Here is a 22,385-nt window from a genome sequence, read left to right as displayed (position 1 = left end):
GACTTCTCATATAATTCTACATTTTTCCTCCCAATGGTACCAATTGATGAGAGTAATGTCTGTATTCCCAGACATTCTCTAACAAAAATCTTCTATCTTTTATGAACATTTTCAATTTGTGAGTTGAAACAGTGTGGTTTTAAGTTTTATTTTATTAAGTGACTAGGAATATTTTTCATATACTATATATAATCCTTTTTACTCAGATATCTTTTTGAAAAGAGTTCTTCATATATCTTGGCATCAGAATTTTATCAGAATTATTTAATGCAAGGGCGGCTAGGTTGCTCAATAGATAGAGAATCAGCCCTGGAGTCAGGAGTACCTGAGTTCAAATCTGACCTCAGACACTTAATGATTACCTAGCTGTGTGGCCTTGGGCAAGCCACTTAACTCCATTTGCCTTGCAAAAACCTAAAAAACAAAAATTTAATGCAAAGATTTTTTTTCTCAAGTGAATTTTCTCTTACTCTATATAATTTCTGTTCATTTTGTCCAAAGGAAAGTTTTACAATTTTATGTTACTAAATTTTTATTTTATTTTAATAGACTCTTGTTTAGCTGAGTATTTAATGCCTAATCATAGGTCTAAAAGGTCCGACTTTTTATTCTCCCTTAATATTTAAATAATTTGATCTTTTATATATAGATCATACATTCATGTGGAATTTATTATGGCATTTGGCATATGCTACAGTAAAGGGAAACATATTTTCTGACAAGTTGCTTTCTATTTTTTCAGAAGTTCTTGTACTCAAAAGGTTTGATCCATGTCTGGGATACAGATTCCATTTGCTTTTCAGTCTTTAGGATTTTATGTCCAATCTCATGACAGTATCATTATTATGCAACTGAGAGGAAATGAAACCCAAGGTAGCATCTTGGTCCAGATGCAGAATAGTTTGTTTCTCTTCTACATTTCTTCAGAATGTCCTATTGAGAAATGTATTTTATGCTTATCATTGTTTTTTTTAAGCACTCTTTTTCAACAAACATAAATATAAATTACATAATTTTCTGCCCTGCCCTCAACCTTGTGCATGTGCAATTGTGTTTAACATGTTTACCTATTAGTCCTTTTCTGTATGAGGATTTAGGACTAAGGGAAAAGAAAGGAAATCATGGGAGAGGAAGGAAAAATATAAGAGAAATGTTTAAAAAGTGAATGTAGGGGTAGCTAGGTGGTACAGTGGATAGAGCACCATCCCTGGAGTCAGGAGTCCCCGAGTTCAAATGCGGCCTCAGACACTTAATTACCTAGCTGAGTGGCCTTGGGCAAGCCACTTAACCCCATTGCCTTGCAAAAACCTAAAAAATAGTAACAAAAAGTGAATGTAGTGGTTTGTGGGAAGCGCCACCCACAGCAGGGATGCTAAACACTAAGGCAGACAGGATCCTCAGCGTGGGAGCCCTTCCTTTGGAAAAATCCTACATTTTATAAGAAATAGTTAAAATTGACTGATTTAAATCACATTATATAGTCACATAGGGAGAAAAAGAGGTGTTTGAGTCATCTTCCTCATACTGGAAGCCAGATTAGGAAATCTATTATCTTGCCAAATAAGCACTGATGACTGTCTCAAGTTAAAGGCCTGGAAATGAATTGTTTGAAGAAAAAGTGTTAGGCTCCAGGGCTGGGGCCCTGCTCTGCCCTAAGGCGGGGGGCGGTCAGGCAGGGCCCCTTGGCGGTTCTCTTCCGGGTCACGAAGGCAACGCCCGCAGAAGGGAAATGCAAGAGCTGCAGCAGCGAAGGGAGAGCTCCAGGGGGCGCCACGCCCACCCCCAGGGCCCCACGAGGCCTGAGGGCCGCCATGGGGCGTTTTCCCGGCAAGCTTCGGGAAGAGCAGCCTCGGGATTGGTCCGCAGGGTCCTCGCGCCCAGGCTGTTAACCGCTGGGGGCGGGGCCTGGCGAAATTTGGCACGTGCGCAGTGTGCAGAACCCAGGAGCTCCCGAGAGTGGTCGTCGAGCGCCTCGAGTCGGCATCTCAGGTTTCTCGTAAAATATGTATTTATCCTGTTATTTCCCCAACCTCCAGTTACTGACTTTGATTCTTTCGATTCTTTCCTGCTTAATTCATTTTGTGAATGGGTAGAATGTTCAAATATGTAAAAAAACCAAGGGAAGGGATTGTTTTGGGGGGTTTTTTTGCAGGAGAATGTTGCCTCCAGGCCACAGACCAGAAAAAGGGCAAATTGAGGAGATCCAAACGGCCACAAGCTATAAGAAATACAAAAGATTTGCTAAAACAATCAGGATGCTTCAAAGATGCACCGTTTTGCTTCTCTTTGATGGTTTTAAGAAAATTACTGTAAACTTTAGTACCATGTGCTAGTATTTTCAGTAAAGGGAGATTAACAATCTGTTGTTTTAAATTGCAGACAAATGATGGGAAAGGAAATGAGTTTTGGGGCAGGGAGTGCCTGAGGGGTAATAGGATTATAATTTTTATGAGTAGCATTTATTCTGGCCAGAAATGTAAATGATACAGAGGAAATACTAGGGAGAGAAAAAAGGGGATTCTAGGAAATAGTTACATGGGTGCCTTTCTAGTTGGCCTTGAATTTCCTCTGCATCAACAAGAAGACAAAAAAAGGGATGCATAGAAAAGAAACAGGCAGTATTACTAGTTTTAGTTTTTTTAACAAATCAATTTTTATGCATTTAGTTGACCAAAAGGGTAAATTTGGCGTCTTTTCCCTATATGATTTATCTTGATATGAAAGGTAAGAATAAAAAGTGAGAAAATTATAGGAAGGAAGATTTTCTAAAAGTTATTTAACTTTGGACATGGAAAGTTTCTGTGTATTCATCATTAGAAATGTTTGCCTACTGTGTAATGAAGATGAGATTTTAAAATGGTAAGGATAAGAAATTCTGGAATTAAAAGTTAAGTTTTGCTCTGTTTTGTTTTTCACAAGGTTGGAATAAATTGGACACTTTTTATGAGGAAAAATGGCCACTGCTCAGATGCAGAGGAAATTTATGGTATGATTTTGTTTATATGAATATTATGTTTTGCCACCAGAAATGAACTAATTAGTCTCTTAGTGGAGTTCCCTGAGTTCCAATTATTTTATAATGAATTTTTTACATTTAAAAAAATAATTACAATGACATTTTTATGTTTGGGCCTTTTATTATAAAATAAATTCTGTTCTCCCAAGAAATACTCATCAGTTGGCAAGTGCCTGACATGTTGAGAATACATTAAAACTGCATTTAATAAAAATTTTGGGAAATTTTGCTAAAGTTGTTAGTTCCAAGTTCATTCTCTACTAGGTCTTCCTGAAAGTTGCTCAATGACTTTAAAGGAATATAAGCTTCAGAAAAGGAGAAAATAAAATATCTTCCCATAAAGACATTTAGATCAGTGGTTATATTCTAAGTGTTGTTTGTTGTTCTAGGTGTTGAAGAAGCTATCTGTGACTTTTATCTAGACAATGACAAAAAAAAAAAGAAAATGACCTGGTACTAGTCATAAGTATTTTATACTTGCATACAATTTCTCTGCTATCAATAACTTAATGTTAGATGACTGGTATTCAGTGTTATAAGTTTCAATTACAAAAAGCCTCCCTCCCTTATTAGCACAGGATCTCCCAAAACATGTATTATAATCTGGGACCTCCTCCTTTCCAGGGCCCTTAGCCACTTTAAAGATTAGTAGGGGGAAGTAGTTAAATTTATACAAAATTGTTATTGCATTGCTTTTGTCAACTTCATTTTTTTAATGAATGATTATTGGAATATCTTTTAATTCTTAAATTTTAGAGTGCAGTGATATTTCCCAATAAGATTTCAAATGAGCAACAATCCTTGGTATTTGTGAAGAGGCTCTTAGCTGTTTCTGTATCCTGCATAACCTACTTAAGAGGAATATTTCCAGAATGTGCCTATGGAACAAGATATTTAGAGGGTAATATAATTTTTATGAATAGCCTTTTTAAAGGCTGTCATATTATTTTTTCTGTTTTAAAATTCTAATTTACTTTTGATTTATTGAGATTTTGATTTTTAAAGTTTAAGAAATCTTGATTTCTTGATCCTTTGAAACAATATATTTTCCAGATGGATTTTTAGCAAATACTTGGATGAAAATGATAAAAATGGTTTTTTCTAATTTTTTTAAGATTGCACAATAATCCTCATACCATATTGTAATAGTGTTATTAATACAATATGCTCACATTTTTTCTTTTTTAAAATCTATAAATAGTAATCTTTATTAACTGGAAATTCGACAAGAATGTAAATTTAACCCTGAAATGGGGCAACTAGGTGAAAAGATAGCTAGAGCACTGGGTCTGGGGTCAGCAACAGTTCAAATGTCTCATACACTTACTAGCTGGTGACCTTGCCCAACTCAACCTTGTTTGTCTCAGTTTCTTCATCTATAAAATGAGCTGGAGAAGGAAACTGATATAGTTTGGAGCTCCAGTGATGAGCTAGAGTTTGAGTAGTGAAAGAATTTCACTCAGGGTGATAAGGGACTGATAAGTTTTATTTTACAGGTGTAAGGTTATTGAATGCAAGCTTTCTCCCTTAATGGATAAGCACTTGGGGGAGGGGGGGTGGGAACTAGGATTTATATAGAGGTACAGGGGATAGCTTACATGCTGGGAGAGGTGTAGGGTTTGGCTTTAGGCATGGTAAAGAGGATTATGTCAGGTTATTCAAAGATTACAAAACTCATTTTGGAAAAGAAAGAGCTAATAGTTTGTTATCATGATGGATTCCTGCCTCTGTTTTCCTGTCCTTGTGGGTTCCTCCCCAGGGATAGCTAAGAGACAGAGTACACAAGTGGTTCTTATCAATTTAAGGTGTGGTATAAGGGAAGACTTTTCTCTGGGTTATTTCTCAGAGTGAATAATAAGAAATATTACAAAAAATGTTTTTTCTCAGAATAACAAAGTCGTCATAGCTCATGATGTAGTCTACTACAGAAAGGCACAGAATTTAACAATTTGCTTTCAGGGCAGCTAGGTGACATGGAGTCAGGAAGACCTGAGTTCAAATTTGGTCTCAGACATATAATAATTACTTAGCTGTATGACCATGGGCAAGTCACTTAACCCCCCTGCCTTACCCCCCCCCCAAAAAAAAACCAATTTGCTTTCTACCTAGCATTTACACTTAAACAAAATGGCAAAGCCCAAAAGGGGGTCATAAAGAGTCAAACACAACTGAAAAAAAACTATTGGCAGATAGCTAAAGAATTTATAATTTCATTCCATCTTTTGTATTTAATAAATAGAATTTCATTATTATTTCTAGGTTTTTACTGTTGTTGTTTTTTCCAAGAAGCAAAATAGCATTATCATCTTCACTATATTTTTATGCTTAGATCTTTGTGTCAAAATTCTGAGAGAAGACAAAAACTGTCCTGGAGCCACTCAGTTAGTGAAATGGTAAGCATAGGAGTACCTAAAAGGATAGCTTTCCCTTAAATCACAAGAATCTGTGACTGACTTTGTTTAAGCTATGCAGTTAACTGAATTTCAGTGATCCCCCCTTCAGCCCTTACAATCTTATAATGTTGTTTCAAATCTCTTTTTAGTTGTTATATTCAAATTTCTATTCTTCTCATGTCCTATAACAACACAATATGCTCAACTTCTTAATTACCTCTTACTATCTCCTCCCCCCAATATCTACCCAAACATGCATTTTTGCCTTTATGATGTTTCTTTTTGTCCCATTTCCTATTTCCTGGTAAAATTTTATAATCCCTCTGTAATGTATAAAAGAGAAGATTCTAGTTAACCTAAAAAAAGTGAAACAGTTTTAAAATCATTTTTGTAATGGGCTATCTTGAAAACTTATACAAAGAATTTAATTTTCTGGAAATAAACTTTGATATGCAAGAATTCAGGATAGAAGACAAATTACGTTTGTTTGGTTTTTTTTAGGATGCTCGGATGCTATGATGCTTTGCAAAAAAAATATGTAAGTTTTCCACTGCTATTTCTTTACTTTTTATATTAATAGATATAATATATAATCAATATATATATATAATATATATAATAATATATATATAATATATAATCAATAGATATAATATCATCATGTTTAGTGATCTCTAATTAGATTGGATAAAAATCTGAATTACAAAATATTTATAAAGAAATAACCCTGTTATTTTAAATCACTAATTTAATCCTAAGCACGTGTACCCAGGTCCTAACAGTCTTGTTTTAATTAATGATTAAAATCTGCTTTGTAATTAACAGCCATTAATTTTAAAACAGCATATTAAAGTCTGGGGGAGGCGAATCTCCTCCTTTATGTGGATTTATGTGTTAATAATTGATTAATATTAATAGGTTTCAACTTAACTAAAATTAACTAAATTAACTAAAATTGATATTGATATTAACATATCACTAACATAGTCATATATCTACATGGAAATTTAGTCCTGGAAAAATATGAAATAAGCTAATTACAGTTTTTGTTTCCCCTTTTTAGGGTCCCCCCAAATACTTTTTTTTTGTCTCTTTCCTTCTTATTTCCTTTAGGCATTATGATCTACCTTTCCTTTCATAAAAACCAACTCCCAGAAAAGGAGCAGTCATGTCATTCATGTAGAAATGTAAATTTTTGTTGTCTTAATATTTTAAATTTCTTTACTTTTTTAACCAGTTTCAAAATTCTTATTTAAATTAAAAAAAAACCTCACTATTTTTTTTTTAGATTTTTTTCAAGGCAATGGGGTTAAGTGGCTTGCCCAAGGCCACATGGCTAGGTAATTACTAAGTGTCTGAGACCGGAATTGAACCCAGGTACTCCTGACTCCAAGGCCGGTGCTCTATTCACTGCGCCACCTAGCTGCCCCAAAACCTCACTATTATTATTTGCAATTCTCATTCTGAAATTTTTGGCAGTAAATTGTTTGCTTGATGGGGGATTATTGGGAGACAGGAGGGCTTTCCTTAAGGCATCTGTTTATATAGTTCACCTTGTGTCATAGTAATTTTCTTTGGGGAATAAATAGTGAAATGAATCTTATGATCCATCTTAAAATTAGGATTATAAAATTACAACAATTACAAAATTAGAATTTTTTTTCCTTTTGTATTTCAGCTGAGGATGATTGTTCTGGCTGTAAGTATTTTGATTCTTTGATTCTTTTCACAATCATTTGACCTTATCTAAATGATGCCAAAACTAAAAGTAGTTTATCAGTTGTTTCTTTAGCTAAATTTCTTTGATGAATTTAATTTAAAAAGGCTTAGTCTTAAATAACTCTTCATTATTTTTAAATAGGTATACAGCAATCCAGAAGACCCTCAGGTAAGTTTTACTGATCTAGTAAAATAACATTGCCTTTAGTATCTAGAAAGACTTTATTTTTCAACTCATGATATAACACAAGGGAGATATTATAGAACTTTTCAGTTTACAGGAGCTTTCACACTCTTCCTTATATGATAAGGGAGCCAGGACTCAGGGATTGATTGTCAAGTGACAGATGCAGGACCACAATGATGCTTAGATAGTATAAAAGAGTTCAGTGAAAGTTCATGAAGGACCTGCCTTGAGGGGCAAGGGGCTCTCAGAGTCAGGTGGTTTATATAATGTAGTTGGGAAAGAGTTGTGATGGCATGGTATTAATAGAGTAAACATATTACTCTGGAAGGTCCCAGGGGACCAGCTGACCAGGAGCATCAGAGAAGCTCTGTCAATGCTGTGGCATGCAAGCCAATGTGAGTGTTACAGGATGGTGAGGACTAAAGGCATTTCACGTCACTAAAGTATGTGGAGGCAGGACACTGCAGGTCTGGAATGCTAGGCCTAGGAGTCTGAACTTTACTCAGTCAACAAGAAGAAGCTACTAAATGTTTGTGAGCAAAGAGGTGGCATTGACAGATGATTGTGCAGGAAGGATTATTCTGGAAGCAACATTCAGGAAACCTGAGAAGGCAAGAAAGCTAAGGAGCTAATAGGAGTGGGGAAATGACAATGAGATAAAAGATCTCTACTTAGACTCTTGTGAGATAGAACAGGAAGAAGAGAAAGAACTATGAGAGACATGGTGATGGTGGAATCATAGTTCAGAAGAGAGCTAAAAAAGTGAGCAAGTCACTTAATCGCTGTGGGCCTCAGTTTTCTTATCAGTAAAATAAAGGGATTAGATTACAGTATCTTTAACTTTCCTTCTAGTACTAAATCTCATAGAATTATGATTGAGTTTGGGAGTTGGCTGCATAGAGGGGGTCATTGAAACCCTGGAAATAAATAATTGCCAAGGCAAGAGGGCCAGAGACAAACATTTGGAAACACTCACATTAAGAGATTGGTAAAGAATTAAGAGTCTGGTAGAAATGTAAGAGAAGACGTAATCTCTGAAGATAGAAGGAGAGACAATGGTATTACTCCCGCAGAAAGGTCAAGGAGGTAGAGAACTGAAACAGAGACCATTCCCAGGGGCAGCTAGGTGGCGTAGTGGATAAAGCACCGGCCTTGGTGTCAGGAGTACCTGGGTTCAAATCTGGTCTCAGACACTTAATAATTACCTAGCTGTGTGGCCTTGGGCAAGCCACTTAAGCCCATTTGCCTTGCAAAAACCTAAAAGAGAGAGAGAGAGAGAGAGAGAGAGAGAGAGAGAGAGAGAGAGAGACCATTCCCTCAAACAATGAATGACTTAATAGTTTCAGCAGAACAATACAATACTCCCCATACTGAATAACTGATCCACTACTTTTTATTCAGTATTAGTTTTCTACCAATAAAGATGCACAATACTTAAGGTCAGGAAAAAGAAACTAGCATGTTTTCTCTTACCTTCCAAATCTGAATAAATATCTATCATCCAGATTGTCCTTATCATTTGGAGTTTGAAACACACCCCAATCAGGGAGGGAAAAGGAAAGGTCAGAAATGAAGAGAAAGATGGAGGGAATGAAAGAAAGAAAAACGAGGATGAAACTAAGGGAGAGTTCTAGAGATACTTAGACAACTCTAAAATAAGAGTAGAATGAGAAATAATGTTCTTTTCCATTTAAAGTCCTAGATTATGCAGAAAATGATAAAATGTCAAAATTTCCTAAAGGAAGAAAATGTATTTTTTCCTGTTTCTGTTTGTTATACAAATGAAAATTCATGATTGTAAGGCCTTATTAATCATGAAGGGCTATAGAAATGCGAGTTTTATGTTAGAAGAAGCTCAGCAAATTTATGTTGATAATAATGGAATATTTTACTTAGATTCATTCTCAATAAGTAATTTGAATCAATTTGATAAGAGGATTGTTCAGATATTGGACCTTAGGTGACAAGGGGAAAAAGACTGAACATATATATATACATATATATATATATATATATATATATATATATACACATATATATATACACACATATACATATACATATACATACACATATATTTGCAAGGCAATGAGGCAATGGGGTTAAGTGACTTGCCCAAGGTCACACAGCTAGGTAATTATTGCGTGTTAGAGGTTGGATTAGAATTCAGGTCTCCTGATTCCAGGGCTGGTGCCACCAAGCTGCTCCTATATTTTTTCTTTTATCTTAAACCACAAAGTCTTCAGTGCCTTATCATGATGTGGTAGTTTTCTTGAAAACATATCAGTAAAACATAAGTTTTTCCCAGTACTGCTAAATTTTAAGAGCTCAGGGACAGTGTTGACCAAAGACTAGCCTAGGCAAATTAAGAGAAAGCCATCACTATCAGAGGGTTGGAAATAAGGTAATAAATTTTTTTGTATTGTAGTACATAAAGATTATCTATAAAGACTTAGATAGAGGGTTTGAAATCATGGATCCCTAATGTAGAGTATTAAGCAGTAAACAAATATATTCAAATATATTTAAAAGTTTAAAACATTTAAAATAGCTTATATGTTTATATATTGTCTTACAATTTGCAAAGTGATTTAAATATGCTATTTAACTAATTCTACAACTAGCCCAGTAAAGTTAATAGTGCAAATATTTTTATATCTATTTTTCTAATAAAAAGACTAAAACCTAAAGAGGCTAATTACTATACATAAGTACTTTAAATTTTCTATTAGCTATAGAGAACTATGTCCTCTGCTTTTTTTTTTGTCCATTATCTTTTAAAATAGTTGTAGTCAAGGGGCAGCTAGGTGGCATAGTGGATAAAGCACCAGCCCTGGAGTCAGGAGTACCTGGGTTCAAATCTGGTCTCAGACACTTAATAATTACCTAGCTGTGTGGCCTTGGGCAAGCCACTTAACCCCGTTTGCCTTGCAAAAAAAAAAAAACCTAAAAAAATAGTTGTAGTCAATATGAAAACCACTTTTTGATTCTATTTGTTCTATTAAATTTACAGCCTTTACATTTTAATAACCAAATCAAAGTAGCAAATAAATGTTTGGAAACTAGCATTATATATTAGCTATATAATTATGATGTTTTATTTATATTTTAAGACAATTTCAGAATGTTATCAGTTTAAATTCAAGTACACCAACAATGGACCAGTTATGGATTTCACAAGGTATTGTCCTGTTAGTTTCTTTCTTACTGAATTCCATTCATTCATGTTAATAAAACTAATTTAAGAGTTGTAAAACTGTTGGAGTTGTGACTTTAGTAGCACTGCACCATAGTTGTATCTCAGGATCTGGTAGTCTTTTGGAAATCTTAGACAAAGAGTAGGAAAGTATTGAAATTATTTAACTATTATTTTATTTGGGGATTGGAACCAATTAGTAAATTCCAACACTCATTTCTTTGAATGGTTTTATTTTTAAAAATGAACAAAATTATGAAGGTATTTTAATGTGTTTAAAATTAGGCTGAGAAATGATTATCCTATTAAATGTTAGGAAAGCCCTTTGAAAATAAATGCCTATTTTCATGTTATGATGGTTTTTACCTGAATAATTTAATGTTGTGATAGATTTGAATACATTTTAAAGCATTAAATTTGTTATATAAATTATTGATACCATAATTTCACTAATATTTTGTTCTTTCTTAGTAAAAACAAAGGCAATTTTTCCAACCTGTCATCTTTTGACACAAAGAAAGCAAGTATTCTCTTAATTCGCAAGATTTATATTCTGATGCAGAATCTTGGGCCTTTACCTAATGATGTCTGTTTGACAATGAAACTTTTTTACTATGATGAAGGTACTATTTATATTACCTTTGTTTTAGCAAATATATACAGGTTTTTTTATTGAAATAACTGACTTTAACTGTCATTTAACTATAAGTCATACCATTTATAAACTTCAGGAAACTTAATGTCATTATTTGAGAAAGTGGCTTGGTATAAATTTAACTATGTAAAATGTTAGTACTATATCTATGTTTCTCTGATGACAAGAATATATTTTAGGGGTACTTACCTCTTGATACATACATTTTATTTGACTGAGTTTTTTTTGTTATAATACATTCGGAACTCAGGTAAGGCTCTATGAGTCGTACTGTTAATTTTACTTTGAATTCATAAAAAATGCAGTTTACGTATGTGTGTGTGTGTGTGTGTGTGTGTGTGTGTAGTCTATGTCTGTGTATCACACACACACACACACACACACTTTTTTTTTTTCTAGTTACTCCAGCAGATTACCAACCTCCTGGTTTCAAGGAAGGTGACTGTGAAGGAGTACTATTTGATGGGGAACCCATGTACCTAAATGTGGGAGAAGTTCCAACACCTTTTCATACCCTAAAAGTGAAAGTGACAACTGAGAAAGAACGAATGGAGAGCATTGATAAAGCTATACTGACACAGAAGCAGTTAAAAACACCGCTACAGAAAATCCTGGTGGATAAAGAAGATCTAGAAGCACAGGAACAATTTATGAATGTAAGTAATTGTGAAGGCCTATAATGTGGGGGATCCAGGTTAGGGAAGGGTCATTGATCATATCTTCTCCTGTGAACTTCATTTAGTACAATCTAGGTTGCACTTTGGACAGAGAGTAACACTAGAATTCAAATCCAGCCTCAGGTATTTACTAACTATGTGACTTTGGGCAAGTAACTCAATCTCTATCTGCCTCAGTTTCCTCATCTGAAAAATGGAGATAATTAAAAAGCACCTACTTCCTAGGGTTGTTGTAAGAATAAAGTGAGATAGTTTTTATAAAATTCTTTGTAAACCTTAAATATTAAGTGTCAGATTCACTAATATATTTAGTTATTATTATTTTAGTTATTATTATTTAGTTATTATTATTTTAAACTTCATTTGAGTCCATCTGGCTTGGCATGTAATGCTGAGAATTTGGTAATAGCATCCAAATTCCTATCTAGCCTCCAATTTTGCCTCCTAACTCTGAGCACAGAAATGTGGAAGGAGTCTCCCAGAACCTGTGTGGGATACTGTAAAAAAAACTTATAAACCTCGTTTGAGAGAAAGATAATTCACATTGGGAAGAAAATATTTCTCCCTAATAACCTTTTTTATTAATAATATATAGCACTATTTAAAACATTTCTTTTGAAATGCTCCAACTTCTTTGACATAATATGTTCATTATGTATAATCTTAAATATCCCTCAGATATTATTTTAGAAATTATTGAGGCAAGCAAGTTATTGTTCATACTGTTCTGTCATTTGTAGCTTTCTGACTAATGAAACACACAGGATCTTTAAGAAGTAATTTGCTAAGTGCTGATATCAGGCTCAATGCTTCCAGTAATGCTAACATTAACTTCAACAAATATTTATTTTAATTATATACAAAAACAAGAACCAGCAACACAGATGATTGCTCTTAGAAGATCTTAGGAGAAATAATCTATACAAGAAAGGACATGAGCAATGCTAAAGAGCTGTCAATACAGAGCACTCTTGAGTCCTGAAGCAAGAGAGGGAGTTCATATGGGTAAGACAAGTAAGAATTCATGGAGTAGGTCAAATTTGCATTGAGTCTTCACAAAAGAAATACTTGAAAATGTGGGTTTGGGTGGGGGTATAAAAACATTCAGGCATGGGCGATTGGATGAGCAAAGACAAAATAGGAAGAGTCAAAATACAACCAGAGAACAGAAAATAATAGACTTTGACTACAACATTTGAAATGAGAGAAAAAATGAATTAGTAAGCAACAAGATGGTATAGTAGATAGAGTGCTGGTCTTGGAATCAGGAACATCTTGAGTTTAAATTCATTTACCAGTTGTATAACCTTGAATAAGATATTTAACCTCTGTCTACCTGTTTCTTCATCTGTAAAATGGCACCTGTCTCCCAGAGTGGTGAGGCTCACATAAGATTTTTAAATATATATATATATATATATATACATATATATGTATATATATATATATATAAAAATACACACATACCACATATAAATACACACATACATAGATATATATATATACACAAAAAAAATTCAAGCTCTAGTTAAATGTTAGATATGATATAAAATATGAAGTCAAAGTCCTTCACCATCTTGTCTTTCTCTAGCATCTCCAGCTTATCACTGACCTTTTAAATTGTGGTTTCCACAACTGAACACAATATTATAGCAAAGGTACCTCAATTATACTGAGCAAATTATTCTATATTCTCTGTATTCCCAGAAGCTGTGTTTCCTTTAATACAAGCCGAGAATGAATTAACTTTTTGGATGTTATGTAATACTGTCTAATGAATGAAGTATTTATTAAGTGCTTATTATTTAGAAAGCACTGTGGTAAGCCCTGAGGATATAGACAGAAAAATAAGACAGCTTTTCAAGGTGCTCAAATTCTAATGGAAAAGACAATTCATAGTGAAGGTTCCATGATCCTTAGGATGCAATGACAAAGTGATACTATTTCTTAATTTAATGGAATTTCTACTGATAAAATTTTATCATTTTCTACCTATTTGATAATACTAAGGACTTTAGTAGCAAGAACTTTCCTTTCGAGTTCTTCAGTAGTTGTGACTGTAGCTCTTACAGAACCAGTTGCCAGGTTACATCTTCACAGCAGATGCTATGCTATTCAGGATGATATCTGAGGACATGGAGCAGGAAACACTATTTTCCCCAAAATTTTTGTGTTCATGGTGGGGTAGGATCTTTTTATGGACTTTTTTATGGTCCAAAGGAAAATATTGGTCAAGAGATAATGTTTTGACATGCTTGGTACACACCACGCTTCTCTGTTTCTCAGAGTACTTCACTGCTTCACCAGGCTGGCTTGCCTGCCTTCAAATATGGGTGACAGTTGGTGAGCATAGCCAGCATTTTTTTCACAGGAATCATGTATCCAGATGGTATCTGTGAGCCCTGGGCTAGAAGCTTACTGAACCACAGTAAGCTGGTTGGCTACTAAAATATCCAGATTTTTTTTTAAACAACTGCTCTCTATCCATTTCACTTCCAACTTATTTTTGTGAAGCTGAAGTTTTTTGTTTTTGTTTTTGTTTTTTTTATTTTGTATTTTTGCAAGGCAATGGGGTTAAGTGACTTGCCCAAGGTCACACAGTTAGGCAATTATTGTCTGAGGCCACATTTGAACTCGGGTACTCCTGACTCTCTATCCACTGTGCCACCTAGCCACCCCTTGAAACTGAAGTTTTTGAACATAAGTGTAAGACTTATGCTGAACCCTATTGAAAAATCATCTTGTTAGATCCAGCTTAAAATTTTAACCCACTGAGATAATCTCCCTTTGGATCCAGACTCTGTCATGTACTGTTTAACTATTCCTAGTTTTGTGTTATTTGAAAATTTAGTGAACTTGCCTTTTATGCCTTTATCCAAAAAATAGCACAAATTCCTGGAGAACTCCCATGGAAACCTTATGTTTTCCTGATGCTGAACCATTAATGACTATTCTTTGGGCAAGTCATCCAACTAGTTCCTCATCTATTTGAGTATATTATTATGTAATCCATATCTCTCAGTTTTTCCCAAAGAATAAATGACATTGGAAAAAATGTTAATATAAACACTCTACTCTGTAATTTAGGCTCGAATCTACCAGAAATACTATTTCTGAATATGTAATCAAGCCATCTCTGAATTGGAAAAAGAGATGTCCAAATTGGCATAGTTTCTCATGTCTTCTGACTTAACTTTATGCCTCAAGAAGATTTCAGGTAACATTTATGGGATCTTAAGTAAGAAAAAGATCATAATATATTAAAATACAGCTTTGAGTTAACATTTCAGAAGAAAGTTCCTTCCTATGATCATTATTTTAACCTTGAATTTCAAAAGAAAAGACACTCTTCCCCAGGTGCATTGTTAATCATTTAGGTGGATAGGAAAGTCATTATTATATCTAGACGAGAATTGTTTGGTTTATTGTCTTACCTAGGTCTTTCAGAGAAAGACCCTAGCTTTAATAATTCTTAAAAAAAAAAGCAATTTCTGAGATACTTTGTTAAAAGCTTTGATAAAATTTAAGGTAAACTATATTCACAATACTCTCATGTCCTAGTTTAGTAATTCCGTCAAAAAGGAAATCTGCTTGATGAGGCTGTACTGTTTCTCTTCTTAGATACTGTATTTTACATGATTCAGCCTAGAATTTTCCAGGAATCAAAGTCACACTCATTGACCTATCTGAAGTTGGCAAATCCTATTTTCCTCCCTTTTTTGGAAATCAAAGCAGCATTGTCTTTTCCTGCCTTGTGTAGCCTCTCTGGTTTTTCCATCATCTTTCATATATTGCTGACAACAGCTCAGTCGTCACAATGGCCAGCTCAGTGATCACATCAGCCAGCCCTTTCAGGTCCCAAGGATGTAATCCATCTGGGCCAAATGATTTGGATTTACAAAGGGCAGTTGGTATACATATAAATCATTTGTGTTCTGTCCTTTCCAGCATTTTCTGCAGGGAAAAGAAATCAATAACTCGCCTTTGTCTCTGTCATTGTCTAGATCCCCTTGAAGAACCTCCAGAAGGTCTTACTTTGATCCTCCTCTTTCTTCTATTATAAATTTTAAAAAATTATTGTCCTGTACTTCTCTTGCTAATTTTGAGCTTGAGCGTTTGTGTTACTATTTTTACAGGACCATGCCTAGTTTTTAATCTTCATTCTCAATTGCCTAATCTTACCTCTAGGTAATCTGACATGGACTGACTCAATTCCTTTGCACCTAGAGTTGTTTTCAGACAAATTCCACTTCTCTTTATTGAAATTGTTTCCCTTTGGGTCTCTAAAATTTCAATCTCATATACTACATCTGAATCATTTTACTCCTTAGGATATTTGTCTTTTCTCTGAATTCTTCAAACTCTTCCCTCCCAAAATCTAGGTAGTGTCAGAGTATGTCCTCATAGTAGAAATTCTGAGAGAGAATGGATTCCTTTCCCTAGGATTCATGTAATTTCCACCATATTCTTATAGTTTCTCCCTGATAGTGAGAATAAGATCCAGAATAGAAGTTCTGCTTTCTGGTTCCTCTGCTTTTTTGAAGGATGAAATTATCACTAATGGAAATCAAGAAGGCTGCTCTGTTTTTTTGGTATAGAGAGCTCTGACATATGAAGCCTCTTGTTACTAGTGAAACAGACCTTTGTGCCAGACTTGTTGATATGTTTCGAAATTCTTTTATTTTTTTCATCTGAACAGGACTGAACTAAAAGATCTCCAAGGTCCCTTCCAGCTCTAAATCTAAAGTCTTATGAATAAGTGATATTTGAATTGGTTTTTAAAGCACAGGTAGGAATTCAATTAGTAGAGTGATATAGAGTATAGTGTTGGACTTGGAGTCAGGAAGAGGAGTCAAGTCAACAAGCTTATTAGGTGCCAGGCCCTCTGCCTCAGATCCTTACTAACTGACCCTGGGTAAGTTACTTCTCTTAGCCTCAGGCACCTACCTCAAGGATTGTTGTGAGATGCAAATGAGTTACATAAGTAAAGCACTTTGTAAATTTTTTTTATAGGAAAAGAGTACAGCATAAGCAAATGATTATAGTATCATAGATTTAGAACTAGAAGCATGAGATCCTTATGCCCAACTCCATTATTTCATAAATGAAAAAACTGGGGCATAGAGAGGATGCAACTTACCAAGGGTCATATAGCTAGTGTATTTCTGTGGCAGGATTTTTTAAAAATCCTTTTTAAAGTTTTGAGTTTCAAATTCTATCCCTCCTTCCATCCCTGAGATGATAAGCAATCAGATATAGGTCATACATGTCTGACAGCATTTAAATTCAGGTTTTCCTAATTTCAGAACTAATATGTTATTGACTCAATTACCTAATGACAAGGATGGGCAAATGAGAGTCCTATACAAGAACTTCAAGTAGTTTAGTTTGATTGGAGAATAGGGTGTGGTGCTGTGGATAGTGGGTAATAATCACTGAATTATGTATAAATTTTATGTAAATTATGTATAAATTTTATATAATTTAATTTTGTAATGAACTTTATGTACATTATCTTAGAACCAGCTGCCCAACTATAAAGGGGGGGTTATTACTAGTAGCCTGATCATATAGTGATGAATTATTTTGCCATAATAACTCATTAAACAAAGAATTGTACAAAATTGCCCTCATTTTGTGGGACCCCTTATGTTTTTTCAATAATAGTGGGAGAATAGTAGAGAAGGGAGGCAGAGAATGCTAAGAATCACATTTTTAAATAATAAACACTTAAGTTTGAACACCAATGAAAAGAAAAACTACTACAGGAATTTTATTGACCTTGAAATTTTTTGTTATAAATGAAACCATGAACCAAAAGGAAATTACAATTAAAGGGAAAGATGTCTCATAGTGTCTGCTTGGGGAGGCAAATATAGAACTGGGTGGAGATGATTTTATCATGCAACCAGAGGCTGCAGCAAACATTTCTTGGAACATTTCATCATCTAATATTGTAGTACATAGGAGTTATCTATAGAGAAAGTGGATATAGCACTGAACAAAAAAAAAAGAGCTAAAAAGTAGTTGGATGAAACCAAATAGTTGGACAGAGGAGAAATGCAGTGAGGGTAACACAGTCTGAAGGCAGTAAGAAATCTATTCTAAGAGTATTACTGAACAATGGAAAAAACCCTAGACCTCCCAAAAATTGTATTGGAGAGATTCTCAATAACTACGGAGCATAGATGTAGTTTTTCATCTACGCAGAAAAAAATCTCAGTCGAGGATAAGGGCACAATAAGGGCATTAAGATATTTAGAAGAGAACAGGCAGGTTTTCACTTTCTGTGTTCTACAGTAGACTTCTACAGTATACCTCATATTTGTTCATTCAGATGAATGAAAGGTACAGAGAAAACAAGGTCTCATTATTGTATTTTAAAAGGCAAAGTGGGGCGGCTAGGTAGCACAGTGGATAAAGCACCAGCCCTGAAGTCAGGAGTACTTGGGTTCAAATCCAGTCTCAGACACTTAATAATTTACCTAGCTGTGTGGCCTTGGGCAAGCCATTTAACCCCATTTGCCTTGCAAAAAAAAAAAAACTAAAAAAAGAAAAAAGTAAATTAAAAAAAGGCAAAGAGAGGTGTAATGGATAGGGCAGTGGACCTGCAATAGGGAAAAGGAAAATAAAACAGCATTTATATATGGCTTTAAGGCTTGCAAAGTACTTTTAATAAATGTTATCTCATTTTAACATTCCTAGGTGCCCTAATTTATCACTGTTTTATAGACAAGGATCGTGGAGGCAGACAGAGATTGTGACTAACTCAGATACTTAGTGGCTGGGTGATCCTCAGCAAGTCACTTAATAGGTAGATAACACACTCACCAAAGGTATTTACCACAGTCAAGTAGGTCTAGGTTAAAGAGGGATGGTGAAGTCTCACAAATGGTCAGGTCTGCAGATGACATTGTGTTGATTACATGAAGCCAGAATACTGCAAATCTTCCTAAATAAGATTTGTAGGGACAGCTAGGTGACGCAGTAGATAGAGCACTGGCCCCAGAGTCAGGAGTACTTGAGTTCATATCCGGCCTCAGACACTTAGTAATTACCTAGTTGGGTGGCCTTGGGCAAGCCACTTAACCCCCTTGCCTTGCAAAAAAATAAATAAATAAGATTTATAACTCAGAAGTGTGCTCTAACTATCCACATAGGAAAAATCAAATGGCTGAAAAGGCCAGTCATTCATATTATAATATATACTTGTGTGGACAATTTATAGAGCTCATCAATCTATATTTTTATCTTAGACACTGAAAAACAATGAGCTGAGCATAGAATTGAACGGAAGCAGCTTGGGTTAAATTGCATCTGAGACACAGGGCAAAGTTCTTTTAATAGTCTCTCAATTTCTTGTTGAAATTAAGAGTTTCCTGTTTAAAACCCATATTTTAATGCTACTGTAGTATGTCTGTAAGTCATGATTAAACAATTGTCTCTGAAAGACTGAGGGTAGAGATCCCAGAAAAGACCCTTGGACATTGTGTGTTGAGGGCAAGTGAGCCACATGAGGACTCCATTAAAGAAAACATTTGACTATAAGAAATATGATCTGGTCACAAAATGAAAGCCAGGATACCAGCAAGGGTGCTCTACTGTTATCTGTGTGGTAATCAGAAATCTCAAGGAAAAGGTCCATGGTCCCCTGGTGCAAACATAGAGCCACTATGAGTAAGAGTCAATCAGGACTGACAGGGTGTAATCTGTTACCCATCACTGAGATCACAGATCTGTTGAATATTGGTGTAATAAGCCTGTGAGGGAGGGATAACTATTCTGATTCCCATTTTACAGAAGGGATATTACATTTTACAGAAGATATTAAGTACTTGCCTAGGATATCCACAGATGACTTAAGTCAGAGATAACTTAAAAGGTTTGAGGGTGGTGATGCAACCAAGAGTTGAGCAGGTTTTGGTAAGATAATAGATTCAAATTTTTGACATGTTGAATTTGAGGGTACTAATGATTGGAGATGATACTAACAAGTAGACAAGCCGAAGGTACAGGACTGGATATCTGTTACAGTTTTTTTAGAAGCATGAGAAAATTTCTTATCACTTGCAAGAATTATATTTCTGTAGGCATGCAGCAGGTAGTGTATCATATGTTTAACCTTCAAATGAAATTAATTTGTTTAAAATTATGTTAAATGAATATCATGAGGAAAGATGGAAAGTATGGTTTCAGAGAAACCTGTGAAGATTTGTATAAATTAATACAAACTGAGGAGAAAAGAACCAGGAGAACAATTTACATAATGACAACAACCTTGTATAGAACAACTACTTTGAAAGACTTAAGGATGCTCAGATACATGACCAGCATCAACTCCAGAGGAAGGATGATATGACGTATGTTACACACTTCCAGACAGAGCAGTGATGGACTCAATATGTTTTGCTATACTTGTACATATTTGCTACAAGAATTTTGTTTTTTTTTCCCAAATTTGGGGGAAGGAGGTAGAAAGGGAAGGAAGAGTTAGGAATAGGAATAGAAATCACAGACAAGCAGAACCTCTTTGAAGGTTACATGTTAAATTTTATTATATATTTTAAAAGAAAAGTAAGCTCTATATAATTAGATTCTGGTTTTTATGTGTAATCTCATATATCAAAATTCATATGGAAATACTAATTTAAATTCAGAATAAAAATAAGGTTTAAATTTTAAAAATAAATTTATTTTTCATGGTAGTAAATACTTCTATCTAGTTATTTTAGTGTCTCTTAGAAATATGTATATTTCATTCCTTTTTTCTTTGTTTTCTCTATATAGGAAGATATTGTCACTAGTGATAAAATGAAAGAGCAGAAAAACAACCATGAATCTTCAGAACTCAGAGGTAGGTTTATGAAAATATAGATTAATTCCCCTTAATAATTTCTATTTTATGTCATTTTAATCTTATTATTTTTACAGAATTAAGTTTAGCTTGTGAGGAAGATGAAATTATGAGATCTGAAGAAAGCCCAGATCTTTCCATCTCTCATTCTCAGGTATAAAAACATTTTAATTTCACTTTAAAAATATTGCCTTTAAGTTTTCCTAGAAAAATTCCAAACCATAAGTAGCCATTTATAAAATGTTCCAAATCACTAATAATGAGGGAAATGCAAATTAAATTAACTTTGAGATATTTGGTAAACTGGAAAAGTTAACAAAAAAAAGGAAAATGATATAAGTTGGAGGAGTTGAGGGAAAACAAGTAGGTTAATACACTATTGGTAGAGCTGTGGATTGGTCCAGTCTGTAAAGCAGTTTGTAACTAAGCCCCAAAAGTTAATAATCTGAATCTCCTCCAACAATGCAATTCCACTATTAGACCTACACTCTAAAGAGATTAAGGAAAGAGGGAAAGGACCCATATGTTTAAGAATAGTTAAAGCAGCTCTTTTTGTAGTAGAAAACAACCAGAAACTACAGGAATGTCTATTATTAAGAAAATGACTGAACAAATTATATGGACACAATAGCATACTATTCTGCTATAAGAAAAAGCAGTGATTTAAGAAAAGCCTAGGAAAACTTAAATGAACTAAGGTAGAGTGAAGTGAGCAGAATTTATATATAATTTACATAATTTATATAATATATAATTTATATATAGGAGAATAAGTTATATGATAACAATATTTTAAAGATACAACTTTGAAAGACTTAAGAACTCAGACCTACGTAATGACTGGCCATAATTCCCAGAGGACCTATGATGATACAAACTGCCCATCTCCTGACAGAGAGAAGATAGACTCAGGTGCTAAGAGAGACATAGTGTAACAAAGGCTTTGTTTTTCTTTCTTTTTCAGTGAGGATGGTGTATATGGGTTTTTTTTTTATTAATTTAATAAAACAGGAATTCCCAGGAATTAACAATCTCATTTATTTGTTTTGGCTAGGTATATTTCTTTCCTTTTTTTGGGAGGGGGGGTAAGATAGATGGGGTTAAGTGACTTGCTCAAGGTCACACAACTAGTAAGTATCTGAGGTTAAATGTAAATTCAGGATCTTCTGACCCTAGGATCAGTGCCCTAATCATTGCACCATTTCACTGCCCCTGGCCAGCTATTACTTATATTTTATTTGTTTATTTTTCAGTTCCTCAAAAAGAATATCATCAATGTGAACTCCTGTTACTTTACTAAAGTCTGGCAACTGTATAGACAGAAAGTTGTTAGAAGTTGACAGGTTCATTTAATGGTCCTCTTACTTGCCATTCATAGCTAATCATAGATTCTTGTGACTAGAAGGGATGTTATAGGTATAGAATCTTATTATTTTACTTATGGTTCACAGAATGCTGTAGCAGCAAGGCTCTTTAAAGATCATATGGCCTTGGGGGTGGCTAGGTGGTGTAGTGGATAAAGCACCGGCCTTGGAGTCAGGAGTACCTGGGTTCAAATCCTGTCTCAGACACTTAATAATTACCTAGCTGTGTGGCCTTGGGCAAGCCACTTAACCCCGTTTGCCTTGCAAAAAAAAAAAAACCTAAAAAATCATGTGGCCTGCAGGTTCAGGTACTTATTAGCTGTG

General features: G+C 34.5%; 1 protein-coding gene across 9 annotated transcripts in view; it reads left to right on the top strand.

The window, feature by feature from the left end:
* HORMAD1 (HORMA domain containing 1) overlaps positions 1 to 22,385 on the top strand; it is a 90,067-nt gene that overhangs the window by 9,939 nt on the left and 57,743 nt on the right. For 2 of the 9 annotated variants that reach the window (XM_074188744.1, XM_074188745.1), the window contains exons 2-12: positions 2,920 to 2,986; positions 3,773 to 3,917; positions 5,346 to 5,409; positions 5,911 to 5,947; positions 7,088 to 7,108; positions 7,271 to 7,297; positions 10,429 to 10,496; positions 10,983 to 11,134; positions 11,566 to 11,822; positions 20,631 to 20,697; positions 20,775 to 20,851. In XM_074188744.1, the coding sequence (XP_074044845.1) occupies positions 2,954 to 2,986; positions 3,773 to 3,917; positions 5,346 to 5,409; positions 5,911 to 5,947; positions 7,088 to 7,108; positions 7,271 to 7,297; positions 10,429 to 10,496; positions 10,983 to 11,134; positions 11,566 to 11,822; positions 20,631 to 20,697; positions 20,775 to 20,851 (948 nt within the window). In that variant the 5' untranslated portion in view covers positions 2,920 to 2,953. Of the gene's footprint in view, positions 1 to 1,904; positions 2,006 to 2,919; positions 2,987 to 3,772; positions 3,918 to 5,345; positions 5,410 to 5,910; positions 5,948 to 7,087; positions 7,109 to 7,270; positions 7,298 to 10,428; positions 10,497 to 10,982; positions 11,135 to 11,565; positions 11,823 to 20,630; positions 20,698 to 20,774; positions 20,852 to 22,385 lie in introns of those variants that run through there. The other 7 variants (XM_074188748.1, XM_074188750.1, XM_074188741.1 and 4 more) reach the window with 6 other exon arrangements.

This window comes from Macrotis lagotis, chromosome 5, assembly GCF_037893015.1.
Source record: "Macrotis lagotis isolate mMagLag1 chromosome 5, bilby.v1.9.chrom.fasta, whole genome shotgun sequence".
NCBI classification, from domain to species: domain Eukaryota; kingdom Metazoa; phylum Chordata; class Mammalia; order Peramelemorphia; family Peramelidae; genus Macrotis; species Macrotis lagotis.
This window is presented reverse-complemented; position numbering and strand designations above follow the sequence as displayed.